Raw genomic sequence first — 20,103 nt, forward strand, 5'->3', positions numbered from 1 at the left:
CTTTACCTTCATATGCAATGATTTACATTCCGCTGCTATACTCTTAGAATTGCATGTGTAGGTTGATTGCTTGACTTGTGATAAGTTGCTAATATCTGCCAAGACTTAAAATTGGGAAAAGGCTAGATTTTTATTTGGTCAAGTAGTCTAATCACCCCCTCTAGAGATGCTTTCGATCCTACAACTATGAGTGAATGTGCTTTGCTTTATGCTATTAGGATGCAAGTCATACCATAAAGAAAGTTGTGGCATCCTACTAAGAGCAAGGCATTTTAATCCCAACTATTGATTTGTACGGTTTAAATATGTCTACCTTTTGTTTTCGAGATGGGCTTAAGCAAGGTGGGCACTTCATGCATATCACTCGCGAAATATTGGGTGACTATACAAACATGACATGAAGAAAGTTTATACACATTTAACTTAAATGTTTCATGTAAGAAAAATTCCTATCATTCTATAGAAAAAATAGACGGGCACTGCAACGCGCGCCATTATGGTCTAGTCAACTATCATTATCCTATGGAATTTAATCTTGTAACTAGCAAGACAAGAAGCTTGACAATCTTCTTGACGTGTTGGGGGCAAGTTTGTTTTGTGTTCTATGTGTAGGTACCAGTGGCTTTGTCTGTTGTGAGAACTCCTTCTAGTTCAATAAACCTTGGTTCTCCAATTGAGAAAAATACATATTGCTAGGTTACATCACCCTTATACTTAGGGATACACAACCACTCTTACAAGAGGGCAAGCAAAAGTCGATACTTCAAAATTACTGATTAGTGGTACTATTTTCAAATGTAACTCTCACCTTCACTGGTGCTGACAAGTGGTGCATCACATACGCGCCACTTGTTGCAATCAGAGAGTTTGATGAAGTTTCTCACCCCCGCGTGGAGGATGGGAGGTTGTTTGTTTGACTTTTTTCTTCATTTTAAATTTTCAAAATGATTTATCTCCCAAACCGTGTGTCCAAACCATGAACCGTTTTCATCGATGTGCTCTCGCATTGATATATTGAAAACTAGACCCCATGTTTATAGGTTTCAACGAACTTTTTCCAATGACACACAGTTCTGCTTTCACGGAGAAGCACAATTGTGCTTCACTTAAGAGAAACACTCCTATGCTTTACTTTTTTCGAAAAGCATAGTTGTGTTTCAGATACATAGGAGCAAAACAATGCTTCACGCGTAACATTATTGTGCTTCATGGTCTGATGGAGAAAAATCAAAAAAATATAAAAGAAACAAAAAAACCAAGAAACTAAAAGCCCAAAGATACGAAAAACCGACAAAAACTAAACCCCCCAATAAAATCCATCCGCGCTTCACGCAAGGGGTAACCTTCGATTAGTTTTTTTAGACGAATCTCTGATTAATGTTTTCTTAGGGAAAATCTCCAATTAGTGTTTTTTAGACAAATCTCCGATTAATTCCTTTTGAAACACCTTCGATTAGTTACTTCATTCACTTTTTTTGAGAAGTAGTTACTTCATTCACTGGCAACTTCCGTGTGAAACAGACTCATCTCATGCGTGTGGGTCTCTACCATAATGTAAAAGTCTTATGCGAGTGCTAGGCGTCGGTGCGCCGACCCAAAATTCGGCTGGCCGCTCGCGTGCCGTTGAATGCGCTCGTATAGAGTCGCTCAATCGCATCGTTCCCTTTTCTCTGTCTTTTCTTCGCCCCTACGTCATCTCCCCCACTCGCACGGGAAAAAGGGAGAAACAAGTAGAGACGTGCCGCCCCAGCTCACAGGTTATCGAACAACGCTGCCCCTGCCATCAATCTTCCTTGTTGTTTGACCCCGTGTAGCCCTACCCATTGACAGTGGCAGCTCCACCACCGCCAACTCTTGCCGCTGTAGCAAAAAATCTCGCCGGACGTAACTTCTACGATTGTTGGTTGCAGCAATGGTGATGATGCCATGGTTCGCATCCAAAACGATGGTGGTAGCAAAACATGGCACTGGTTCCAGCAAACCAAAAAAAAGTGGTAGGAAAAAACATGCAATTGGGCGCTGTTCTAGCAAAATCAAAAACGCGGTGGTAGCAAAAAATGAAGCTCTTTCTAGCAAACTAAAAGGCCAGTGGTAGCAAAAATTACAAAAAAATGGAGGCTGGTTTCAGCATACCCAAAAATGACTTGTAGCAAAAAGTTGTGCTGGTTCCAGCAAAAAAATAAACGATGGTAGCAAAAAATGCAAAATTGGGCGGTGGTTGCAGCTTTCCCGGCAGTGTTTGCAACTTTTGGCGCCACGGGTTCCGGCTATGTAAAGGTTATTGCAGCTTTCGGCATGGAAGGTCACGATGGCCGGTCTCACATAGCTCCAGTAGCGGTGGCATCAGTTGTAGCAGGGGGCTACGCCTATTACAACATCAGACTAGCCCCCTGCTACAACATCAGACGAACTGGTTGTAGCAGAGGTGTTATGCCGCTCGGAGCAACTCTCATGGCTAGGACGGGGCATAGCAGTGCCCCGCATGGCCACACATGCCGGAGATTTCCTGCGGCACCGCTCGTCTGCTTCACATTGCAATGCCACCATCTCTCCCTTTCGTCGGTCGTAGCTCGTGGGTGGCCTTGGCCCGTAGGGAAAACGCGGCAGCAAAACTTGGCTGTGATGATAAGGATTCAAGAGATAAAAGTGGCGCATGGCCTCACTCGTGTGTAACTCTCGCCTACAATAGGTGGGCGTATGTAGATGTAGATGGGACTCCGGACCTGGACTCAAACACACCCATCTGAATCTTGGCCCCAACCTCAAAGAAAAAAGAATATTGGCCCCGCATGTCAGCCAACACAGGCAATATATAAAATTTACCCGCTTCTCCCGTCCCGTGCTCAACCTGTTCCGACCTGGTTTTCCTCCAACCGGCGAACCAGCCAAACCCTAGAACGAACCGACCGAGCAGGCCATCGCCACCCCACGGACTCGCCGCTGCCGCTGCAGCTGTCGCGCCGCATGGCCGAGTACGAGGAGCGCTACGAGGGCAACGGCGACCCCGCCGCCGCCGCCGTCACCGGAGGTGCCCCGCCGACCAAGCCCTCCGGTTTCTCCGACCAACCCGACGGCCGCTCCCAGGTGCATTCCTCTGATCCACTTGATCCGAGTAGCGGTCTAGCTGAACCGTGGGTCATGTCCAGCTTGTGCGAGGTACATGCAGACTAGTGCTTCTTTGGCTGCGCAGATGTGTTGATCTGCGGAGATGTGTGCACGCCTATCTGGGCGCGGGGATTCTCGGTTGTTAGGGTCGGTTTTGTTTTGATTGGTGTCATATTCGTGGGCATGTGGGAGCGGCTACTTTTTGAAACTGCTGCGGCTCACTATTGATGTGGGATTACGTTTCTGATGTATACGTCTTGCTGCACTTTATTCTGTTGCTTCCCTCAAATTGTTTTTGTTAAGCTACTTGTATGTCATCCCTTGGTGCATTGAACTCATAATCACATGCTTTGTTAAACTTTATTATCTTATTAGCTGTGAAGATCTATGTACAAGTTCTGGATTCTGCCTTAAAGACAATTTGTGGGTGTATTCCTTTGTTGCTTGTTTGAATAATGTCTTCAAGTGGTCCATTGATGGCTTTAAATAGTAAGTATTTTGTTCCTTCATGTATGGTGATCATATTGTCGTTGATGAAAGAATATCATTCTTATATTCTACTCCCTCTGTAAACTAATATAAGAGCATTTAGATCACTAAAGATAGTGGATCTAAACGCTCTTATATTAGTTTACGGAGGTAGTACAAGAAATCTAACTAATATCTTCCTTTTGTCCCCAGCAGGAGGTACAGCCACATGAGGGAAGGTCCTCAAAATCTAGAGAGAGGGACAGAGGACGAGAGAAGGACAAGGACAAGGAGCGTGATAGAGAACATGGAAGAGATAGAGAAAGGGGCCGGGATAAGGACAGGGAGAGGGATCGGGGTGACCGGGACCGGGAACACGACCGCTACCATAGGGAGCACCGTGAAAGAAGTGAAAAAAGGGAGTACCATGAAAGAAGTGAAAAAAGGGAGCACCGTGAAAGAAGTGAAAAAAGGGAGCACCGTGGCCATTCTGATGACCATGATCGTCATCGCAGCCGTGAACGTGATGTTGAAAGGTACCATGTCTAAACTTCCATGGATTTAGTTATGTTAGTTCCACCATGCCTATTTCTGAGCTCTAGGTAACTACGTTGAAAAGCATCCGTCTCTGTTACTCAAGAGGCTTTTAATCTTTTGAAATTTTCCATGATGTAAAATTTGCTTGCCCTCATGTCGCCTTTTTAGGTGTTTGTTTTGAAGATACTTTTTGATTATGGTCTATGGTGTATATAGGAATTCTAGCATTATAGGTGTCCAGGCCTCTGGGTATGCTTTGTTTGAGCCCAAGTTCATCCTACCAAGTATTTGGTCAAGGGTTTGCTTGTTTATGTTTTGTCCAATATTGGCTAGAAAAATACTCCCTCCGTTCCTAAATATTTGTCTTTTTAGAGATTTCAACAAGTGGGATCACCATTTCAACGAATTAAGAGTGCACGAATTAATGTATGTTGCGTTAGAGATGCTCTCATGTCCAGATCAGACGTGGACCAATCTAGCAAATCCAGCAGCTACAGCAATTTTGCTGATGTGCATGCTCGCATGCACAGCAAAATGGCTGTTTAATGACTTATGGGTTTTGTTTATATAAGATTATGTTGATAGGGCTAATACTTTAGAATTCTTATTTAGTTATGTATAAGGTCCTGCAGTATGTTACTCCCTCCATTCCTAAATATTTGTCTTTATTTCAACAAGTGATTACATACGAAGCAAAATGAGTGAATCTACACTCTAATTATGTCTATATACATCCGTATGTGGTAGTCCATTTGAAATCTCTAAAAAGACAAATATTTAGGAACGGAGGGAGTATATAAGATGTTATGTCACCTTTGTTTGGGAGAAGTAAGAAAGAACCAATCTAAACCTCTCGCAGTCATGCTGTCTGGCTATCTTCAGCGCAGTAGTTATCCCATTGTGATTACAGGTTCACAACACATGTGCAAATTTGTCTAAAAAAGAACTTACTCATAATACATAATCTTGCTGGGTTCTATAAAATTTCACGATAGAAATGAGTTGTAGAGTAGTGTTTTGGAGAGTGAAGTCCAAATTGACATCTTTCAAAGTACTCAGGGAATATGCTTAACTTGGCGCGAGGTTTGCTTTTAATGTTGTTCCTTTGTGAGTGGCTACTTGCTAAAGGTTTATTGTAACCTTTGTGTGGATGGTGTTGAATTTTGTAAAATCTGTTTTCCTTTGCTAAAATGAAGGCTCTGTTAATCAATTGTTTTTTTTGGGACAGAAATAGCCAAGTCATGTTTTCTGGAGAAATGTTTTGTTATCACAGTAGAATACTAATCTAGTATCCTCCATATACTCATCCTGCCTTGGTAACATCATCTTTTATACAAAAAACCTGTACTACTAATTCTATGAAATCTAATGTATTCTGAGATAAACTGGTAATGCAGAAGAGACCGTGACAGAGATGGCCATCGCAGGCATCGCTCCCGTTCCCGTTCTAAGGGTCGTGAACGCAGATCCAGATCTCGTTCGCGTTCTCGTTCAAAGAGGTATGTGTTGAATCTCTTCCAAAGGTTTATTATCTACGTTTAACATGTCAGCATTCTGAGGAAGACAAATCACCATTCCTTTCGAGATCCGTCACAGATACTATTCTCGTATGCTGTTCTTTCATTGTTTGCACTTAAAAAATCCATGCATTGGTTTCGTGCTTTCTGCTTGGATGTCAACTGCTAATACATTGTTTATCTGATGCAAATCTTTCCTGCATGATATGTTATTTGTTATATACCTTATGCTGGTTCTATTGTATTTCTCTAGTCTGCTATTTCCTGCTTGTTGAACTACTTATATAACTGCCTGCCGCACTGAAACAGCAAGCGGGTGAGCGGATTTGACCAGGGACCATTGCAATCCATTCCTATGGTTACTCCTGGCACGACCCCAGGTATGTGTCAAACAATACTGATGTTTCTAGTTTGCATTTTTACACGTATATGTTTCTATGGTTAGGACTAAAAAAGATGATCTGTTAAGGAACTGCTAATCAGCTGTTATGCACAATTATATATTTACAAATAGCAGCTTCTGGAATGACTATGTACATCCGTTCATTTTCACTGCAATATCTATCCACATGCATTGCCATGAACTTGTACTAAACAGCCAGAATGCAAATTATTGTTCCTATAAATGCGGATCATCATTTATTTCAGAAAATGGTAGCACGTTCCAGTTCATAAATTTGTTGGTTCACAATCGAACAAATTATTGAAGATTTAGCTTTTGCTTGCGATTGTCTACGAGAAGTCTGGCAACTTTCCTCTTTGGCTTGTCACCAGAAATTGACTGAGCTATGGGAATTGGCCCATTCTGAGAACTGGAGCCCTACAGTTTAGTAGCAGTGGATGCTTTGGAAGGCTTGGTAATGATTGTTGTGGGAATGATATTTTCTTACAGAGAAGACTTGTAAATTTGCATTTTATTCCACGTTTTATACGGAAGTGAGTGACTCTTCTTTTGCTGTTCTTGGTTTTTGTGTCTTTGTTTGTTTGTTTGTTGTGTTTTCATATTGGGTAGGAAAGCAATCTTGGACCACTTTGCCCATCATAAACCAATGGAAAAAGCGGACTACTGTAGCTTATTGTACAAGGAGAAAACAACTGGTTTGATATCTTGTTCGCCTTCAACTGATAATCAGTATTACCTTATGGCTGTTCCATAATTATTGCTGTTAGTCCTTTGTCTCCTTGAACATGTGTCCATTCTCCATGTATTTTTATCTGAAATGGATCTATGCTAGATTAGTGTGGATTTCCATGATAATCACATGTATATCTGTAAGGCTCCTTTGATGAATTGCAGGTCAGCTGCCCGCAGTTGCCCCTCTTATTACTGGGATGCTTCCAAACATGTTTAATTTCACTGCTCCTACGCAGGTGACTACTATTTTCCTTTTAGATTGGGTTCTGTCACCAACTCACCACCAGGCAATCTGATTCACCCTGGTTTGTTACTTTTCTGGTGTTGACAGAATGAACCAAACTCTAGTATTTGATATGTTTCTACTCATAATTTTTTTTCTTCTATTTGCATCAGTTCAATCCTCTAGTTATGCAACCACAGGCCATGACACAACAGGTATATGACTTTTCTTATTGCTTGTCTCCATCATATTTTAGTTTTGTTCCGTGATATAACGTCATGGTTAATCACCCTTATCCTAGGCTACCCGGCATGCTAGGCGTGTTTATGTTGGTGGACTTCCACCAACTGCCAATGAGCAGGTAATTACCTGGTTAACTTGTTTGTTTTCTTGACGGCCTATGCTTTTTTGGTCTGGGCTTTGTATTAATTTTGTATTCTTTCTGCAGACAGTTGCTATATACTTCAATCAAGTTATGGCTGCTATTGGAGGAAACACAGCTGGTCCTGGTGATGCTGTTCTTAATGTATACATAAACCATGACAAGAAATTTGCTTTTGTGGAGATGAGGTCTGTGGAGGAAGCAAGCAATGCAATGGCCTTAGATGGTATAATGTTTGAGGGAGCACCGGTGAAAGTTAGAAGGCCAACAGACTATAATCCTTCCCTGGCTGCTGCACTGGGTCCAAGCCAGCCAAACCCTAATCTCAATCTTGGTGCTGTTGGCTTGACACCTGGCTCAGCTGGAGGTTTAGAAGGCCCTGATCGCATCTTTGTGGGTGGCCTCCCGTACTACTTCACCGAGGCTCAAGTGCGGGAGTTGCTTGAATCCTTTGGACCGTTGCGAGGATTTGATCTTGTGAAGGATAGGGAGACAGGCAACTCGAAAGGATATGCCTTCTGTGTATACCAGGATCTTAATGTCACCGACATTGCCTGTGCTGCCCTGAATGGTATCAAGATGGGAGACAAGACCCTCACTGTTAGGCGAGCAAATCAAGGCACTTCTCAACCAAGGCCAGAGCAAGAAACCATCCTGTTGCACGCACAACAACAAGTGCAGATGCAGGTACACTCAGCTGTTCAAAATATATATTTTACAAAATGACAGTGAGTTTATATTTCCCTTCCAAATTTTGACCGTTGCTTTCTGACAGAAACTCGTGCTACAAGTTGGAGGCGCTCTACCGACAAAGGTGGTATGCCTGACCCAGGTGGTTTCAGCAGATGAACTGAGAGATGATGAGGAATATGAGGATATTTTGGAAGATATGAGGGAAGAAGGGCGCAAATATGGTAAACAAAATGAAATCCATGGACTTGCCTTCATCTTGTTTTGAACCCTTGCATTCTGTAATCATTGTGTTCAGTTACTGAACTTGTTTTGTTTTGTGTGTTGTCTTTTTGTGTGTCTTTTTTGTAGTCCACATAAATGCCATTGCAGAGTCTTTTGTAGTCCAACCCCATGCAATATTGGCAATCGGGCTTAACCTACAGAAGACACACTATTCTTTTTCAATTGGATATGATTGATCATATATCATGTATTTCTTGTTTATGTATGTACTCACTAACACTTGGACAGGTAACTTGGTTAAAGCTGTCATCCCACGACCTGACCCCAGCGGCGCTGCTGTTCCTGGAGTTGGAAAGGTGAGTTCTGATTTTGATCATACTCATTACTGATGTGTTGAGCAGGAACAAAATTATTTTGATCCATGGACTTTGTTGTCCGTGTTGCAGGTGTTTCTGGAATATGCAGATATTGACGGCTCGACCAAGGCGAAGGTCGGGATGCATGGCAGGAAGTTTGGCGGGAACCAGGTGGTGGCCGTGTTCTACCCTGAAAACAAGTTTGCTGATGGAGATTATGATGATTAGATGAAGTCCTCTGCTCAGTTGTCACCCGTACCATGCGTTTGCTTAGTTTTCAAATTGAATCCTTTTTTAATCTGTTTGTGGAACCGTCTGCTCGATATATGGTATAATTTTATTTGTCATGTACATCTACCGCTGCTGCCCTTGCCTACAAGTACTGTATCCAAACTTGATCAGTGCTGGTATCTTCCCCTTACTGGATGTGGGAAAGGATATATAATGACTGATATTATGCTATTAAAGGATTGTAGGCATGTTTCAAATTATTACTGGACCTGTGACATGGTTATGTGGTTATATTTGGTCACTTTGTTCATCAGTTCCAATCCTTTAAAAAGGTTACCACTTTGTTTCAAATTATTCAAGGAGGCTACCAGGCAAGACAAAAAATTAGACATTGGGTGTTGCAAAAAAGATTTGAAAATAGATCTTTTGCTCCGTCTTACTGCAGCGGCTGGAGCTATCTTCGCCTGCGTTACTTACTGGGCCTTGGTGTTGGTGTAGAGGATCGTTTCCAGCTTGTCGAGGAATGCCTTCACTGCCGGATCCATGGCAGATGCACGCGCTTGTCGGAGACTCTGTGTCTCCATGAATTTGCGCTAGATTGGGGCCGGTGAAGAGGGGTGGGTTGGTCTCTGATACAAGATGATAACATAGGGATAGTGTAGCATTGCCGATGGTTAGGTAGCACAAATACTCGATGTACATTCTCCAATCGCAATTACAGGTAGCGATTACAAGGATCACATGAATTTTTTGAAAAGAGACGCTTTATTACTTAAATGATTTAAGCATTACATCTGGTTTTTGCATAGCTAAGATGCACACATCAAACAATGTCCTCTCATTCAAATGAAAAATAATTAGAAGACAAAATACAAGGAAAACATGCAGTATCCGTATAACGCCTAAAGCGGAAGGGGAGCAATCCTAAGATCATGCTGTCACCCATATTGGGTAAAAGTATCCCTCGCCATAGCCTCCAATCATGCACACACCTCCATAAACAGGTCTCGATTCTCCAACGTTGTAGAGAGGATCATAAACGAAGAATCCCAGTACATCTGTAGATAACCTGCATAAAAAAAGTATTTTTATCGTTAAAAACCTTGTCATTTCTACAGAGCCAAAGAGACCTAATAATGGCAAGCGCTCCCACCCTGAGAAGGATTCTAAACCTGTGATCAATCCCATGTAGCCAGTTGCCAAATACATTAGCAACACTACAAGGAGAATACAAGCTAGAAGCTATTTGGGTGACTGATCATATAGAACGAGCCAATTTGCATTGGAAGAATAAATGTTTTATTGTCTTATCGTGGTGACAAAAGACACACTGCGGACTTTCATGCCAATTCCTTTTAATAAGGTTATCTTTAGTAAGAATGACTCCACGACGAAGATACCATGTGAAGATTTTATTATTAAGTGGTATCTTTATCTTCCAGATCTTCTTATTATTATCAACTGGCACATCAGACTGGATTAACGCTCTATACATAGACTCCACTGAGAACTGTCCATTCCCATGTAGGTTTCATCGGAATACATCGGACCCATGTGACAATTGCACTATGGACAACCGCTAGAGCAGGATGTTCCACGATTGTAGTCTGGGTCCAAATAAATCCCTTCTGAATGTCACATTTGGGGGAAATGATTCCATTACCGTGGCGATAGTATCACCCTTGTGACGTACAATGTTGTATAGAGTCGGATATTGTTCCCGGAGAGTGGCATTTCCTAGCCTCCCAGTATCTAATTTCCGAGCCATCCTTAATCGAGAAAGATCCATAGCAAAAGAAATATTTCTTCGTAGCCATTAGACCCACCCAAAAGTGAGAATCCCCAGGCTTCCAATGTACTTGGGATACTGCCTTGGAGCCCACATATTTCCGTCTGAGGAGGGTTTGCCATACATCATCTTCCGTTAGTAATTTAAACAACCATTTACCGAGTACGGACCTATTCTTAACCTCAAGGTCATCAATGCCCAACCCGCCTTGGTCTTTGGGACGGCAAACCACACTCCATTTAGCCAATCGATATTTCTTTTTCTCATTATCTCCTTGCCAAAAGAATCTTGATCGGAAATAATCCAATCTATGTAAAACTTCTTTTGGCAACTAGAAGAAGGAGATCATATATAGTACCGTATTACTTAGTATTGAATTTATTAGGACCAATCTTCCTCCTAGAGACAGCAACTTACCTTTCCAACTGCTAAGTCTTTTTTGCAGCCTCTCCTCGACGTGTTTCCATTCAACATTTGCTAGTCCCCGATAATGTATCGGTATCCCCAAATATGTGATCAGAAACTGGCCCAACCCGCATCCGAACAGGTAGGCGTACAAGTGAGCCTCGTCTTGGGCCTCGCCAAAACAAAACAATTCACTTTTATGAAAATTGATCTTAAGACCTGAGAGTTGCTCGAATGCTGATAAAATTAATTTCAGATTTCTCGTTTTCTCGATGTCATGATCCATGAAGAGAATTGTATCATCGGCATACTGAAGTATGGAGAGGCCACCATCAACTAGATGATTTACTACCCCATCAATTTGTTCATCAGCCTTGGCACTCAATCATGACTGCTAGCATATCCGCCACTATATTGAATAGCATGGGCGATATCGAGTCACCTTCTCACAACCCCTTCTTCGTTTAAAAATAGTGTCCAAGGTCATCATTGACCTTAATGGCAACACTGCCTCCTGAAACGAAGCTATGGATCATTGCGCGCCACTCTGTAGAAAATCCTTTCATTCTGAGAGTTTGTTGAAGAAAGGGCCATTTGACTTTGTCATAAGCTTTTTCAAAGTCTATTTTAAGTACGACCCCATTCAACTTTTTTCGATGTAATTCATGGACAATTTCATGAAGGATAACTCCATCTAGGATGTGTCTACCTTGCATAAAAGTTGTCTGTGAAGGACGAACCGCATGTTTAGCAACCGAATTCAGCCTAATAGTTGCAACCTTCGTGAATATTTTAAAACTAACATTAAGGAGGCAAATAGGTCTATATTGTTGTATCCTTTCAGCCTCATTAACCTTAGGTAATAAAATAATCTCACCGAAGTTTAAGCGAAACGAATCTAGTTGGCCAGCATGTAGATAGCTAAACAAGAGGAGGAGATCTGGTTTGATGACTTCCCAGAAGTTCTGATAGAACTCTGTGGGAAAACCATGCGGACCCAGGGCTTTGTTGTGCTCCATTAGGAAAACTGCCTTTCTAACTTCCTCCTCGGAGTACGGTGCTGTTAGAAGGTTGTTTTCCTCATCAGAGACCTGAGGGATGTCATCTGTTCGAGACTCATCCATCCAGAAGTTTCCTTCCTCTGGGGCTCTGAACAAATTTTTATAATAATTAGTGATACAAGATTTAAGTTGCTCATGTCCCTCAATTGTGCCCTCATCCTGTTGAAGTGAATGAATAAGTTTCTTCCGGTGTCTGCCATTGGCGACGCCATGGAAATATCTAGTATTTGAATCACCTTTCAGGATAAATTGAGAGTTAGAGTGTTGGTACCATTTGAGTTCCTCTTCACGCAGCATGCTAGCTATCTGTGCATTCGATTGACTCTTGATCTCAATTTCATGCTCAGATAATGGCCTAACCTCTGCCAAAGCTTCTAATTCATCAATACTAGATGAAAGACGAAGCTTCTCCTTTTTGAGGATACCAACTGTATGCCTAGCCCAACCACCAAGGAATTTACGTAATGCACGCATTTTGTTATTCCATTTGTGTATTGGGGTATGCCCGGCCACCGGTTTCTCCCATACCTTCTTGACCATGTCATGAAAGCCATCTCGGAGCAACCAACCAAGTTCGAACTTGAACTTGCTTCTATGCTGTGGTCGTGGCAAACCAGTAGTTAGAAGAATTGGTGTGTGGTCTGATATGGCCTCGATACAAGATAGAGCATGAACATACACCATAGGAAATTTAGATTCCCAGTCGGTATCCATTAAAACGCGATCTAGTTTCTCGTATGTCGGTTCCGGAAGACTGTTCGCCCAAGTGAATTGTCTTCCAATCATGGAAACCTCTCGCAAATCGAGACTGTCGATGACAGCGTTGAAAAGAAAAGGCCAAGATCAGAGTTCTTGTGGGAGGGGAAAGAGTTGGAGCCAGGGGAAGGTAGGTAGGGGAGATCCATCTCTTTGGTCTTGCATCTCTAAGTACTGGACTGCCCAACGGTTGCGAGTTTGATCTCTAAACCAAGAGAGCCAGACTAATCCATTAATTTCCACACAGTGTGAGGTGATAGTAGGGGGCTAACAGATCTTGATGTAATACACCCTTTTTAGAGCATCTCTAGCAGACCCCTTATATCGCGGACCCTTATATCGCTTTTACAGCTCACAGAAAACTTGTTTTACGGGCTGGCGCGGGTGGCGGCCGAACAGACCCCGTATAATCAATGCGTAAAAAAGAATATTCTTCGAATATACCTCTTCCTCTTCCTCTTCCTCATGCCAATTTGAAATCGACTGCCGACATACGTGTAGACGAGGAAGACACGGCCAGAACGGAGGCCAGCGGACGGACGGACGAGGGAGACGCGGGACGGCCACGACGGGGGCGACGGCCGGACTCAGCTAGCTTGCTTGCTTGTCGCTAGCTAGCTAGCTTGCTGGCATCGATTCAGCTAGCTACGCGGCCGTAGCTAGCTAGCTTGCCCGGATCGATTCAGCTAGTGCGGTCGTAGCTAACTAGCTAGCTCACATCGATGGGCGACGGCCGGGCGGACAGGCGGCGGCGGTGCGATCGCTGCAGGGGCGAGCTTCAAGGCATTGGCGGGAGCTGAGATTCCTCAACTGTCAACGTTGACCGCTATTCAGGGCCCTAGCAAAATTGCCCTCAAAACTGAAGATTGAAGGATATCGGGTTTGCATTCACAGGGTCATGTAATTTTTTTTAATTATCAGACGATTTTAAGGGGTCTGTTTCGGTCCGTTTTTTCAACTGAAACTGTTAAAAGCGGTTATTTTACATGTTTGACCACTTATACGGGGTCTGCTATAGATGCTCTTACTAATACAATGAAAAGCTGCACCGTTAGCATTTCGTAAAAAAAAACCTTCAGTTTTTTAATCTTGAATATACTCTACTGTCGGTTTCAACTGAACTACTCACAATTATGTTTGGTTTTTAGCCATGCCAACAATCGTGCACTAGTAGAAAAAGGGTCAAACGTGAAGCACATTAGTGCCGGTTTGTATTTGAGCCGATACTAATGGTACCATTAGTGCCGGTTCGAACGGATTTGCATTAATGCCGGTTCGTGTTGAACCTTTAGTACCAGTTCGTGGCACGAACCGGTACTAAAGGGGTGGTGGCAGGCTGGCGTCAGGCCGGGGCCCCACGATCACCTCTGGTACCGGTTCGTGGCACGAACCGGTACTAAAGGTCTAACCTTTAGTACCGGTTCGTGCCATGAACCGGTACTAAAGGGGTCTGACCTATAGTACCGGTTGGAGACACAAACTGGGACTATAGGGCAATTTTCAAACTTGAAAAAATCATAACTAAATCATCATAATTCAGAAAAATACATATAATATATCAAAATTTGCAGAACAAAAAGATTGATCCGCTGAAACAGCCAGTTTTTCGTTTCGACAATTTTTTAAAATCACAAAATTCCAAAGGGAAAATATAGTTTTTGGGCGTTTTAGACGTTTTTGGACATTTTTAGCGTTTAGTGTTAGGGTTTAGATTTCAGCGTTTAGGGTTAGGTTTTATGGTCTAAACCCTTAGTTTTTACTGTTTAGCATAGAGTTTCCGACGTTTTAAGTCCCGGGTTTAGGGTTTAGGACAATTTTTGAAATGACAAATTGTAAAAGGAAAAAAAGATATGCTCTAATTTATGTTTTTTTGAATTTTGGTTAAATCTTGTCAAACTGGTCAAACAACTGATTCAAGAAATATAGAGTGTTACTAAATAATTACGCAATAATATTAGTGTTACTAAATAAGTATCTCAGTTTTTTTGAATTTTGTTCAAATCTGGTCAAACTATGGTCAAACTGTGGTCAAACTATGGTCAAACTACTTATTTAAGAAATATTAGTGTTACTACATAATTATTCAAGAATATTAGTGTTACTAAATAATTATTTCAATTTTTTGAATTTTGGTCAAATCTAGTCAAACTATGGTCAAACTGTGGTCAAACTTATTCAAGAAATATTAGCGTTACTAAATAATTACTGTTTTTTTAGAATAATAGTTTCAAACTCAAACGGTGAAATGTGTGACTTCATGCTCAAGCTAAACTCCTGAGGGTTAATAGGATTGACATCTTACTATTGTCAGGAAAACAACAAGTGCAGACTCGAAAACGAAGGAGAATAGAACCTGAAAGTTAAGCGTGAGTGATCCACACTTGAGCAGTTAAGAGAGGTGATTAGAGACTAAATCATCAAATAATTCAGAAAAATTAAAAATAAAAAAAATTCAAATTTTTTTTCCAAAATTTTCAATTTTTTTTTTCAAAAAAAACCTTTAGTACCGGTTGGTCTAAAGGGGGGGGGCCTTTAGTGCCGAAACTTTAGTGCCGGTTCCATAACCGGCACTAAAGGCCCTTACAAACCGGTACTAATGGTCAGTGTGACCACTTTCACCTCATCATATCCTGCAGATTACAAGGACGAACCTATTAGAACCTCATAATGATTTCAGGTAACATTGACCAGCAAAAAAATAGTAAAACATGCATCCCTGAGCTCCAAGACACTGTTCTCACTTTTTCTTGATTTTTTGCCGGATTTTACTGACCCAAGCGATGGTGAAAAATTTAAAGTTGAATCCTAAAAGAAGTTTGCATGCATCCTTGTTCATGGTCAGTGCACATCCATCTTCCAGAAATATGGCAAATGGATGTTTCCTATAATTCCAACTCAAAGGCAGAAGATGAAATTATTTTCTCCGGTGCTGCTCATCCCCAAGGTATCTCCATATGATAGAGTATTCCACTAATATTTCAAGTAGACTGTGGTCCCTCAAAGATCCTAAGGTTGAGTAAATGCGATGAAATATCTTAATCTACAGTTTTATTTTTTACACTACAAGGGCTCTGTCAATTCTTGGTATCCTCATGCGCATATCTATAGAAATCACTGCTAGGTACTAGGGATCTAAACGCTCTTATATTTCTTTATATTTCTTTATGGAGAGAGTACCAAATATGGAGCACATTTTTTTATATAGAATTAGTCAAATATGAAGGGGATGATCAAATGATAAGAATCCACTTTATTCAAGGGATTCTTTAGATAGAAAGTTTTTCTTGTGTGTGTTTAAAACTTTACAAAATTTAGGTGGGGTACCCCTCCCCCTCCCATCGATCAATGCACACAGCCACATGAGTCATTCTTGTTGGGTCGAAACATTTCAATTTATCATAAAGATGTACATATTCGATCATTATGTCAATACGTTCCCATACTATCAGCACTCTTTCTAGATATAAACACTACCTCAAATTCATACCCCTTGGCAATCCAATTTCCAGAATGTTTTTGTCCATAGCATACGTCTCTAATCCTGTAAGAACCCATTTGCTTTGAGATATGACACAACTTGATCAGCCATCGATTTAGGCGTGGCGCAGTCACTAGCTTTGCACTCTATCACTATCTGCAATGAGCGGTTAAAGGGCTCAATCAATGAAGTTAATACCCATCATCATACAACTAGGAACGTCTTACAGAGTAACTGGTAATAATACTACTATGTTGCTTTTGATAACATTTAGGTGTTCAAATATTTACGCTAACCTCACAATCAGAAGGTGGTTCATAAGGATCATCAATTCCAGTTTTCCCAGTCACGACGTTGTAAAACGACGGCCAGTGAATTGTAATACGACTCACTATAGGGCGAATTCGAGCTCGGTACCCGGGGATCCTCTAGAGTCGACCTGCAGGCATGCAAGCTTGTACAAGCCTTTTGGATCCCTAGCTTCACATACTTCAAGTGGGACATTCAAAAACACCTATAGAAATACACTTCTCTATGCTGGTTACCTTAATAATAAGATTGACCAGATGGTTCGAAGGAGTTGTACAGTGTGTGTAAACATACCTCAATGAATGTAGAATTGTTCAGTAATTTACGACAAGCGCTTCGTTCACTTCTATAGGGTGATATCAAGCTAGCAATGCAGATCAAACCTGCATCTGCAAACAGTTTTGCTACTTCTCCTAAAAAATTGGACATAAACACATTTAGAAATGGTATAATTGCAAGGAAAAAAATGATCACAGTATTGAGATTTCTCAACGGACCAAACATACCTACTCTGCGTATATTTTTAGCAAGGTCCTTTGCTTTGAAACAAAGGTCTCGGTTCAACCCATGCCTCAGATTGTCACCGTCTAGAATGTAGGTCAATGACCTCTGGAGTGCAGCTCGTGACCCAGTGTGCATGCTAGTGTGCTTTTGCCTGAAGTATAATGTTGAGATCTTACAAAGATATTAGAGGCTTCACAGTTTAGTGTATGACTGACTTGATCAGCTCGTAAATACCTGAACCACTTAACCCCGCTATCCACACAACACAACCCTTCTGGTTTAGCAATTTCTGCCTCTCAAACTGCCCTATTGGACAGTCATGCCAAAGAATGTTTGTCAATTTCCCAATAGTTGAGGTCAGAAGCTTGTCGATACCTGGTAATTTCAGGCTCGTAAGAATCTTGAAAAGATAAATCTTGTATTGTAGAATGCTACCAAAGATAATCACGTTTGGCATATAGTGTTGATTGTGACTGCCTGTCTAATACTCCCTCCGTTCACTATTATAACTTGTGATGTTTTGGACATGCCATATTTGGAAAATGATGATTATGTGCAGGGTAAATGATTCGAGTGGCCTATGTTATGCCGGAATGTTGATTCATTTCCGTTCCGATGAATTTCAGGCGCTTGATATGTCCACTTTTTAGCAAAGGTCATGCCGAAATTTTCCGTGAATTTTGGCATAACTTGTGCTAGAAAGTAGGCATACCGAGTGCCGGGAGTTGCTGGGAAACGACATTCCAGCAAACATAGATATTTTTTATGTCATTTCTCATTTTTTTCATAGTAACTAAATCGCAGAACTGAAAAAAAAACAGATATCGGGCCGAATCCGGCTAGCCCAATAGAGGAAAAGCCAGGGTGCTGCTCACATTGGGCCTTGAGGCCTGTGCGTGGCTGGGGCGAAGAGGGAGCTGGGCCTTGGCCTGCTCTAGCGGCGCGCCGGGCCGGAGCAGGGGAGGTCCAAGCGACGATGCAGCGGAGAGGAATCCGACCCACGCGGGAGTCAACGCGCGGCTGGATCGATCGATGCAGGCGCTCGTTCTGCTCGCACTAAACAGGGGCGCTGGCGGCTGGGAGCAGAGCTCCGGCGAGCGTGGCAAACGGCGGCGGGGCGAGGGACTTGGCGCGGCGGCGGCTTGCGGAAGAGCAACAACGACGAAACTAGGTGCGGGCGAGGGACTTCGCGCTCGAGACGGACAGGAGGGCGCCGTCCTCGTCAGGAACCCTCGAAGACGACGACGACCGAGACTGCGGCAGGCAACGGCGCATCTTGGGTGGCGGAGCTGGAGCGAGGGAGGCGGCTGAGGGAGCGTGGTTGCCGGAGACGTGATCCAGGGCGGCGGGACTTGGGGCTCCATGGCCACGGCGAGGAGTTCCATGGGCGGCGGCGCTGTTCGTTCCTGCGATAAGAAGCAGAGGAGGGGATTTGAGAGCTCCGGGAGAGAGGGAGATGAGCAGAGGAGTGAGACGAAGGAGAGGGGCGCAGACTGGCCTGGTGCTGCTCCGGCGAGCTGCGGCTCGTGGTCGCCGGCTGGAGCGAGCACTCTCACTCGGGAAGAGCTCCTGCTCTCGATCCGGAGGCGGCTGAGGGTGGCGATGAGTTGGTGGGTCGGGAGGTGGCTGGATTCGTGGATCGAGGGAAGGAGATGGTTGGCCCTAGCTGAAAACGAGGGAGTTGGTCGGCTCGGCTGGATCGGGAGGGATCCCGAGGAAAACAAAGTGGCGGCGGCGCGAGGGAAGGAAGGATGGGACAGGCTAGGACTAGGGTTTCATCTGCTATAAATAGCAACTAGGAATTGGGTAGGGGCTATCGCGTCCCTACGATCGCAATTGAACGGACGCGAATAAAATAGCTAGGAAGCCCAAATAAGAAAACGGTGACGTTTTGTAGACGTTTGGGGATGATCCGGATCCAACGGTGACGACTGCCCGGGTCGGGTTCGGGACAACTTCGGACGCGCGCGGGAGGAGGTCCGCGGGCTGACAAGAGAGGTTAGGTAGGGCCTGGCGGTGAGAGGTAGTGCAGAAGGAAAAGGTCTGAGAAGAGAGAAGAGGAGAGAGATGCAGCCCGGCACGGTTTCCGGAGACCGAAAACGTCCGACGAAAAGACCAGCTATACTGCCGCTATAGTTATCCGTTGGGGCGTCAAACGGACTCCGAATGCGATGAAACTTGGCAGGCGGCCTACTAACAACAAAACAACATCGCACTCCAACTTTCATCCCATTCCGAGAACATTTTCTGGCCACTTATAAAATACTATTTCGGACATGCCGCGGGCGCGTGCAAGTGTGGTTGGACTCAGAACGGACAACGGAAGGGACGGGGAGACCCGGACGGATGCAAGTTTTGAAAACATGATGATGCAATGCACATGATGACATGACAAGATGCAACACGCAAGCGAATGACATGGCAACGACGGCGAATAACTGGACGACAACTGGCACATCGGTCTCGGGGCGTTACAACACTCCACCACTACGAGAGGATCTCGTCCCGAGATCTAGAATGGCACCGGAGGGAAACAGAAGGGAAAGAGAAGAGGTAAGACTAAGTTGCTTCTTTGACAAACGAGTGAAACCAAAGAACCTTGAAAAGGTTAAACCATTTTGAGAAAAGAATACAACGAAGATGAACTAGGTCGAAAACACTCCGTTAGAAAAGAGGAACAAGGAACATACGGGAACCTTGTAGGTTGAAAGACACAAGAAAAAGTGTTACAATGGACAATAAGTAGATGCAAGCACCTCGGTTGACACGAGATGTACAAGGAGTGATAAAGATCAAATACGCAACACTCCGGTTGAGAATGTAAGGTAAGGAATATGAGCTTTGCAACATGGAAGCACTTGGATGAGACTCCGGTTAGAAGAGGAATGATAGACACAACACTCCGGTTAAACAAGATAGTGAAGGAATAAGA

The 20,103-nt window shown here is 43.1% G+C and overlaps 1 protein-coding gene and 1 pseudogene across 1 annotated transcript; one reads left to right on the forward strand and one right to left on the reverse strand.

Moving 5' to 3' along the window:
* Nucleotides 1-2,827: 2,827 nt before the first annotated feature.
* On the forward strand, nt 2,828-9,132 carry LOC125551661 (splicing factor U2af large subunit A-like). The gene is made up of 11 exons (XM_048714937.1): nt 2,828-3,084; nt 3,787-4,109; nt 5,508-5,609; nt 5,937-6,007; nt 6,925-6,998; nt 7,159-7,200; nt 7,287-7,346; nt 7,434-8,054; nt 8,143-8,281; nt 8,571-8,638; nt 8,729-9,132. Exons 1-11 carry the CDS (start codon nt 2,965-2,967, stop codon nt 8,864-8,866), a joined length of 1,758 nt encoding a protein of 585 aa, XP_048570894.1. The 5' UTR covers nt 2,828-2,964; the 3' UTR covers nt 8,867-9,132.
* A 7,283-nt stretch (nt 9,133-16,415) lies between these two features.
* Nucleotides 16,416-17,628, reverse strand: LOC125554753 (annotated as a pseudogene).
* Nucleotides 17,629-20,103: the final 2,475 nt, after the last annotated feature.

This window comes from Triticum urartu, chromosome 4, assembly GCF_003073215.2.
Source record: "Triticum urartu cultivar G1812 chromosome 4, Tu2.1, whole genome shotgun sequence".
Classification (NCBI taxonomy): domain Eukaryota; kingdom Viridiplantae; phylum Streptophyta; class Magnoliopsida; order Poales; family Poaceae; genus Triticum; species Triticum urartu.

What these genes read in the sequence shown, in the direction of transcription:
- LOC125551661 (XM_048714937.1), top strand. Translation starts at nt 2,965, where the DNA reads ATGGCCGAGTACGAGGAGCGCTACGAGGGCAACGGCGACCCCGCCGCC. An exon ending in TACTCCTGGCACGACCCCAG is followed by an intron (nt 6,008 to 6,924) that starts GTATGTGTCAAA and finishes GATGAATTGCAG; the next exon opens with GTCAGCTGCCCGCAGTTGCC. An exon ending in GGAAGAAGGGCGCAAATATG is followed by an intron (nt 8,282 to 8,570) that starts GTAAACAAAATG and finishes ACACTTGGACAG; the next exon opens with GTAACTTGGTTAAAGCTGTC.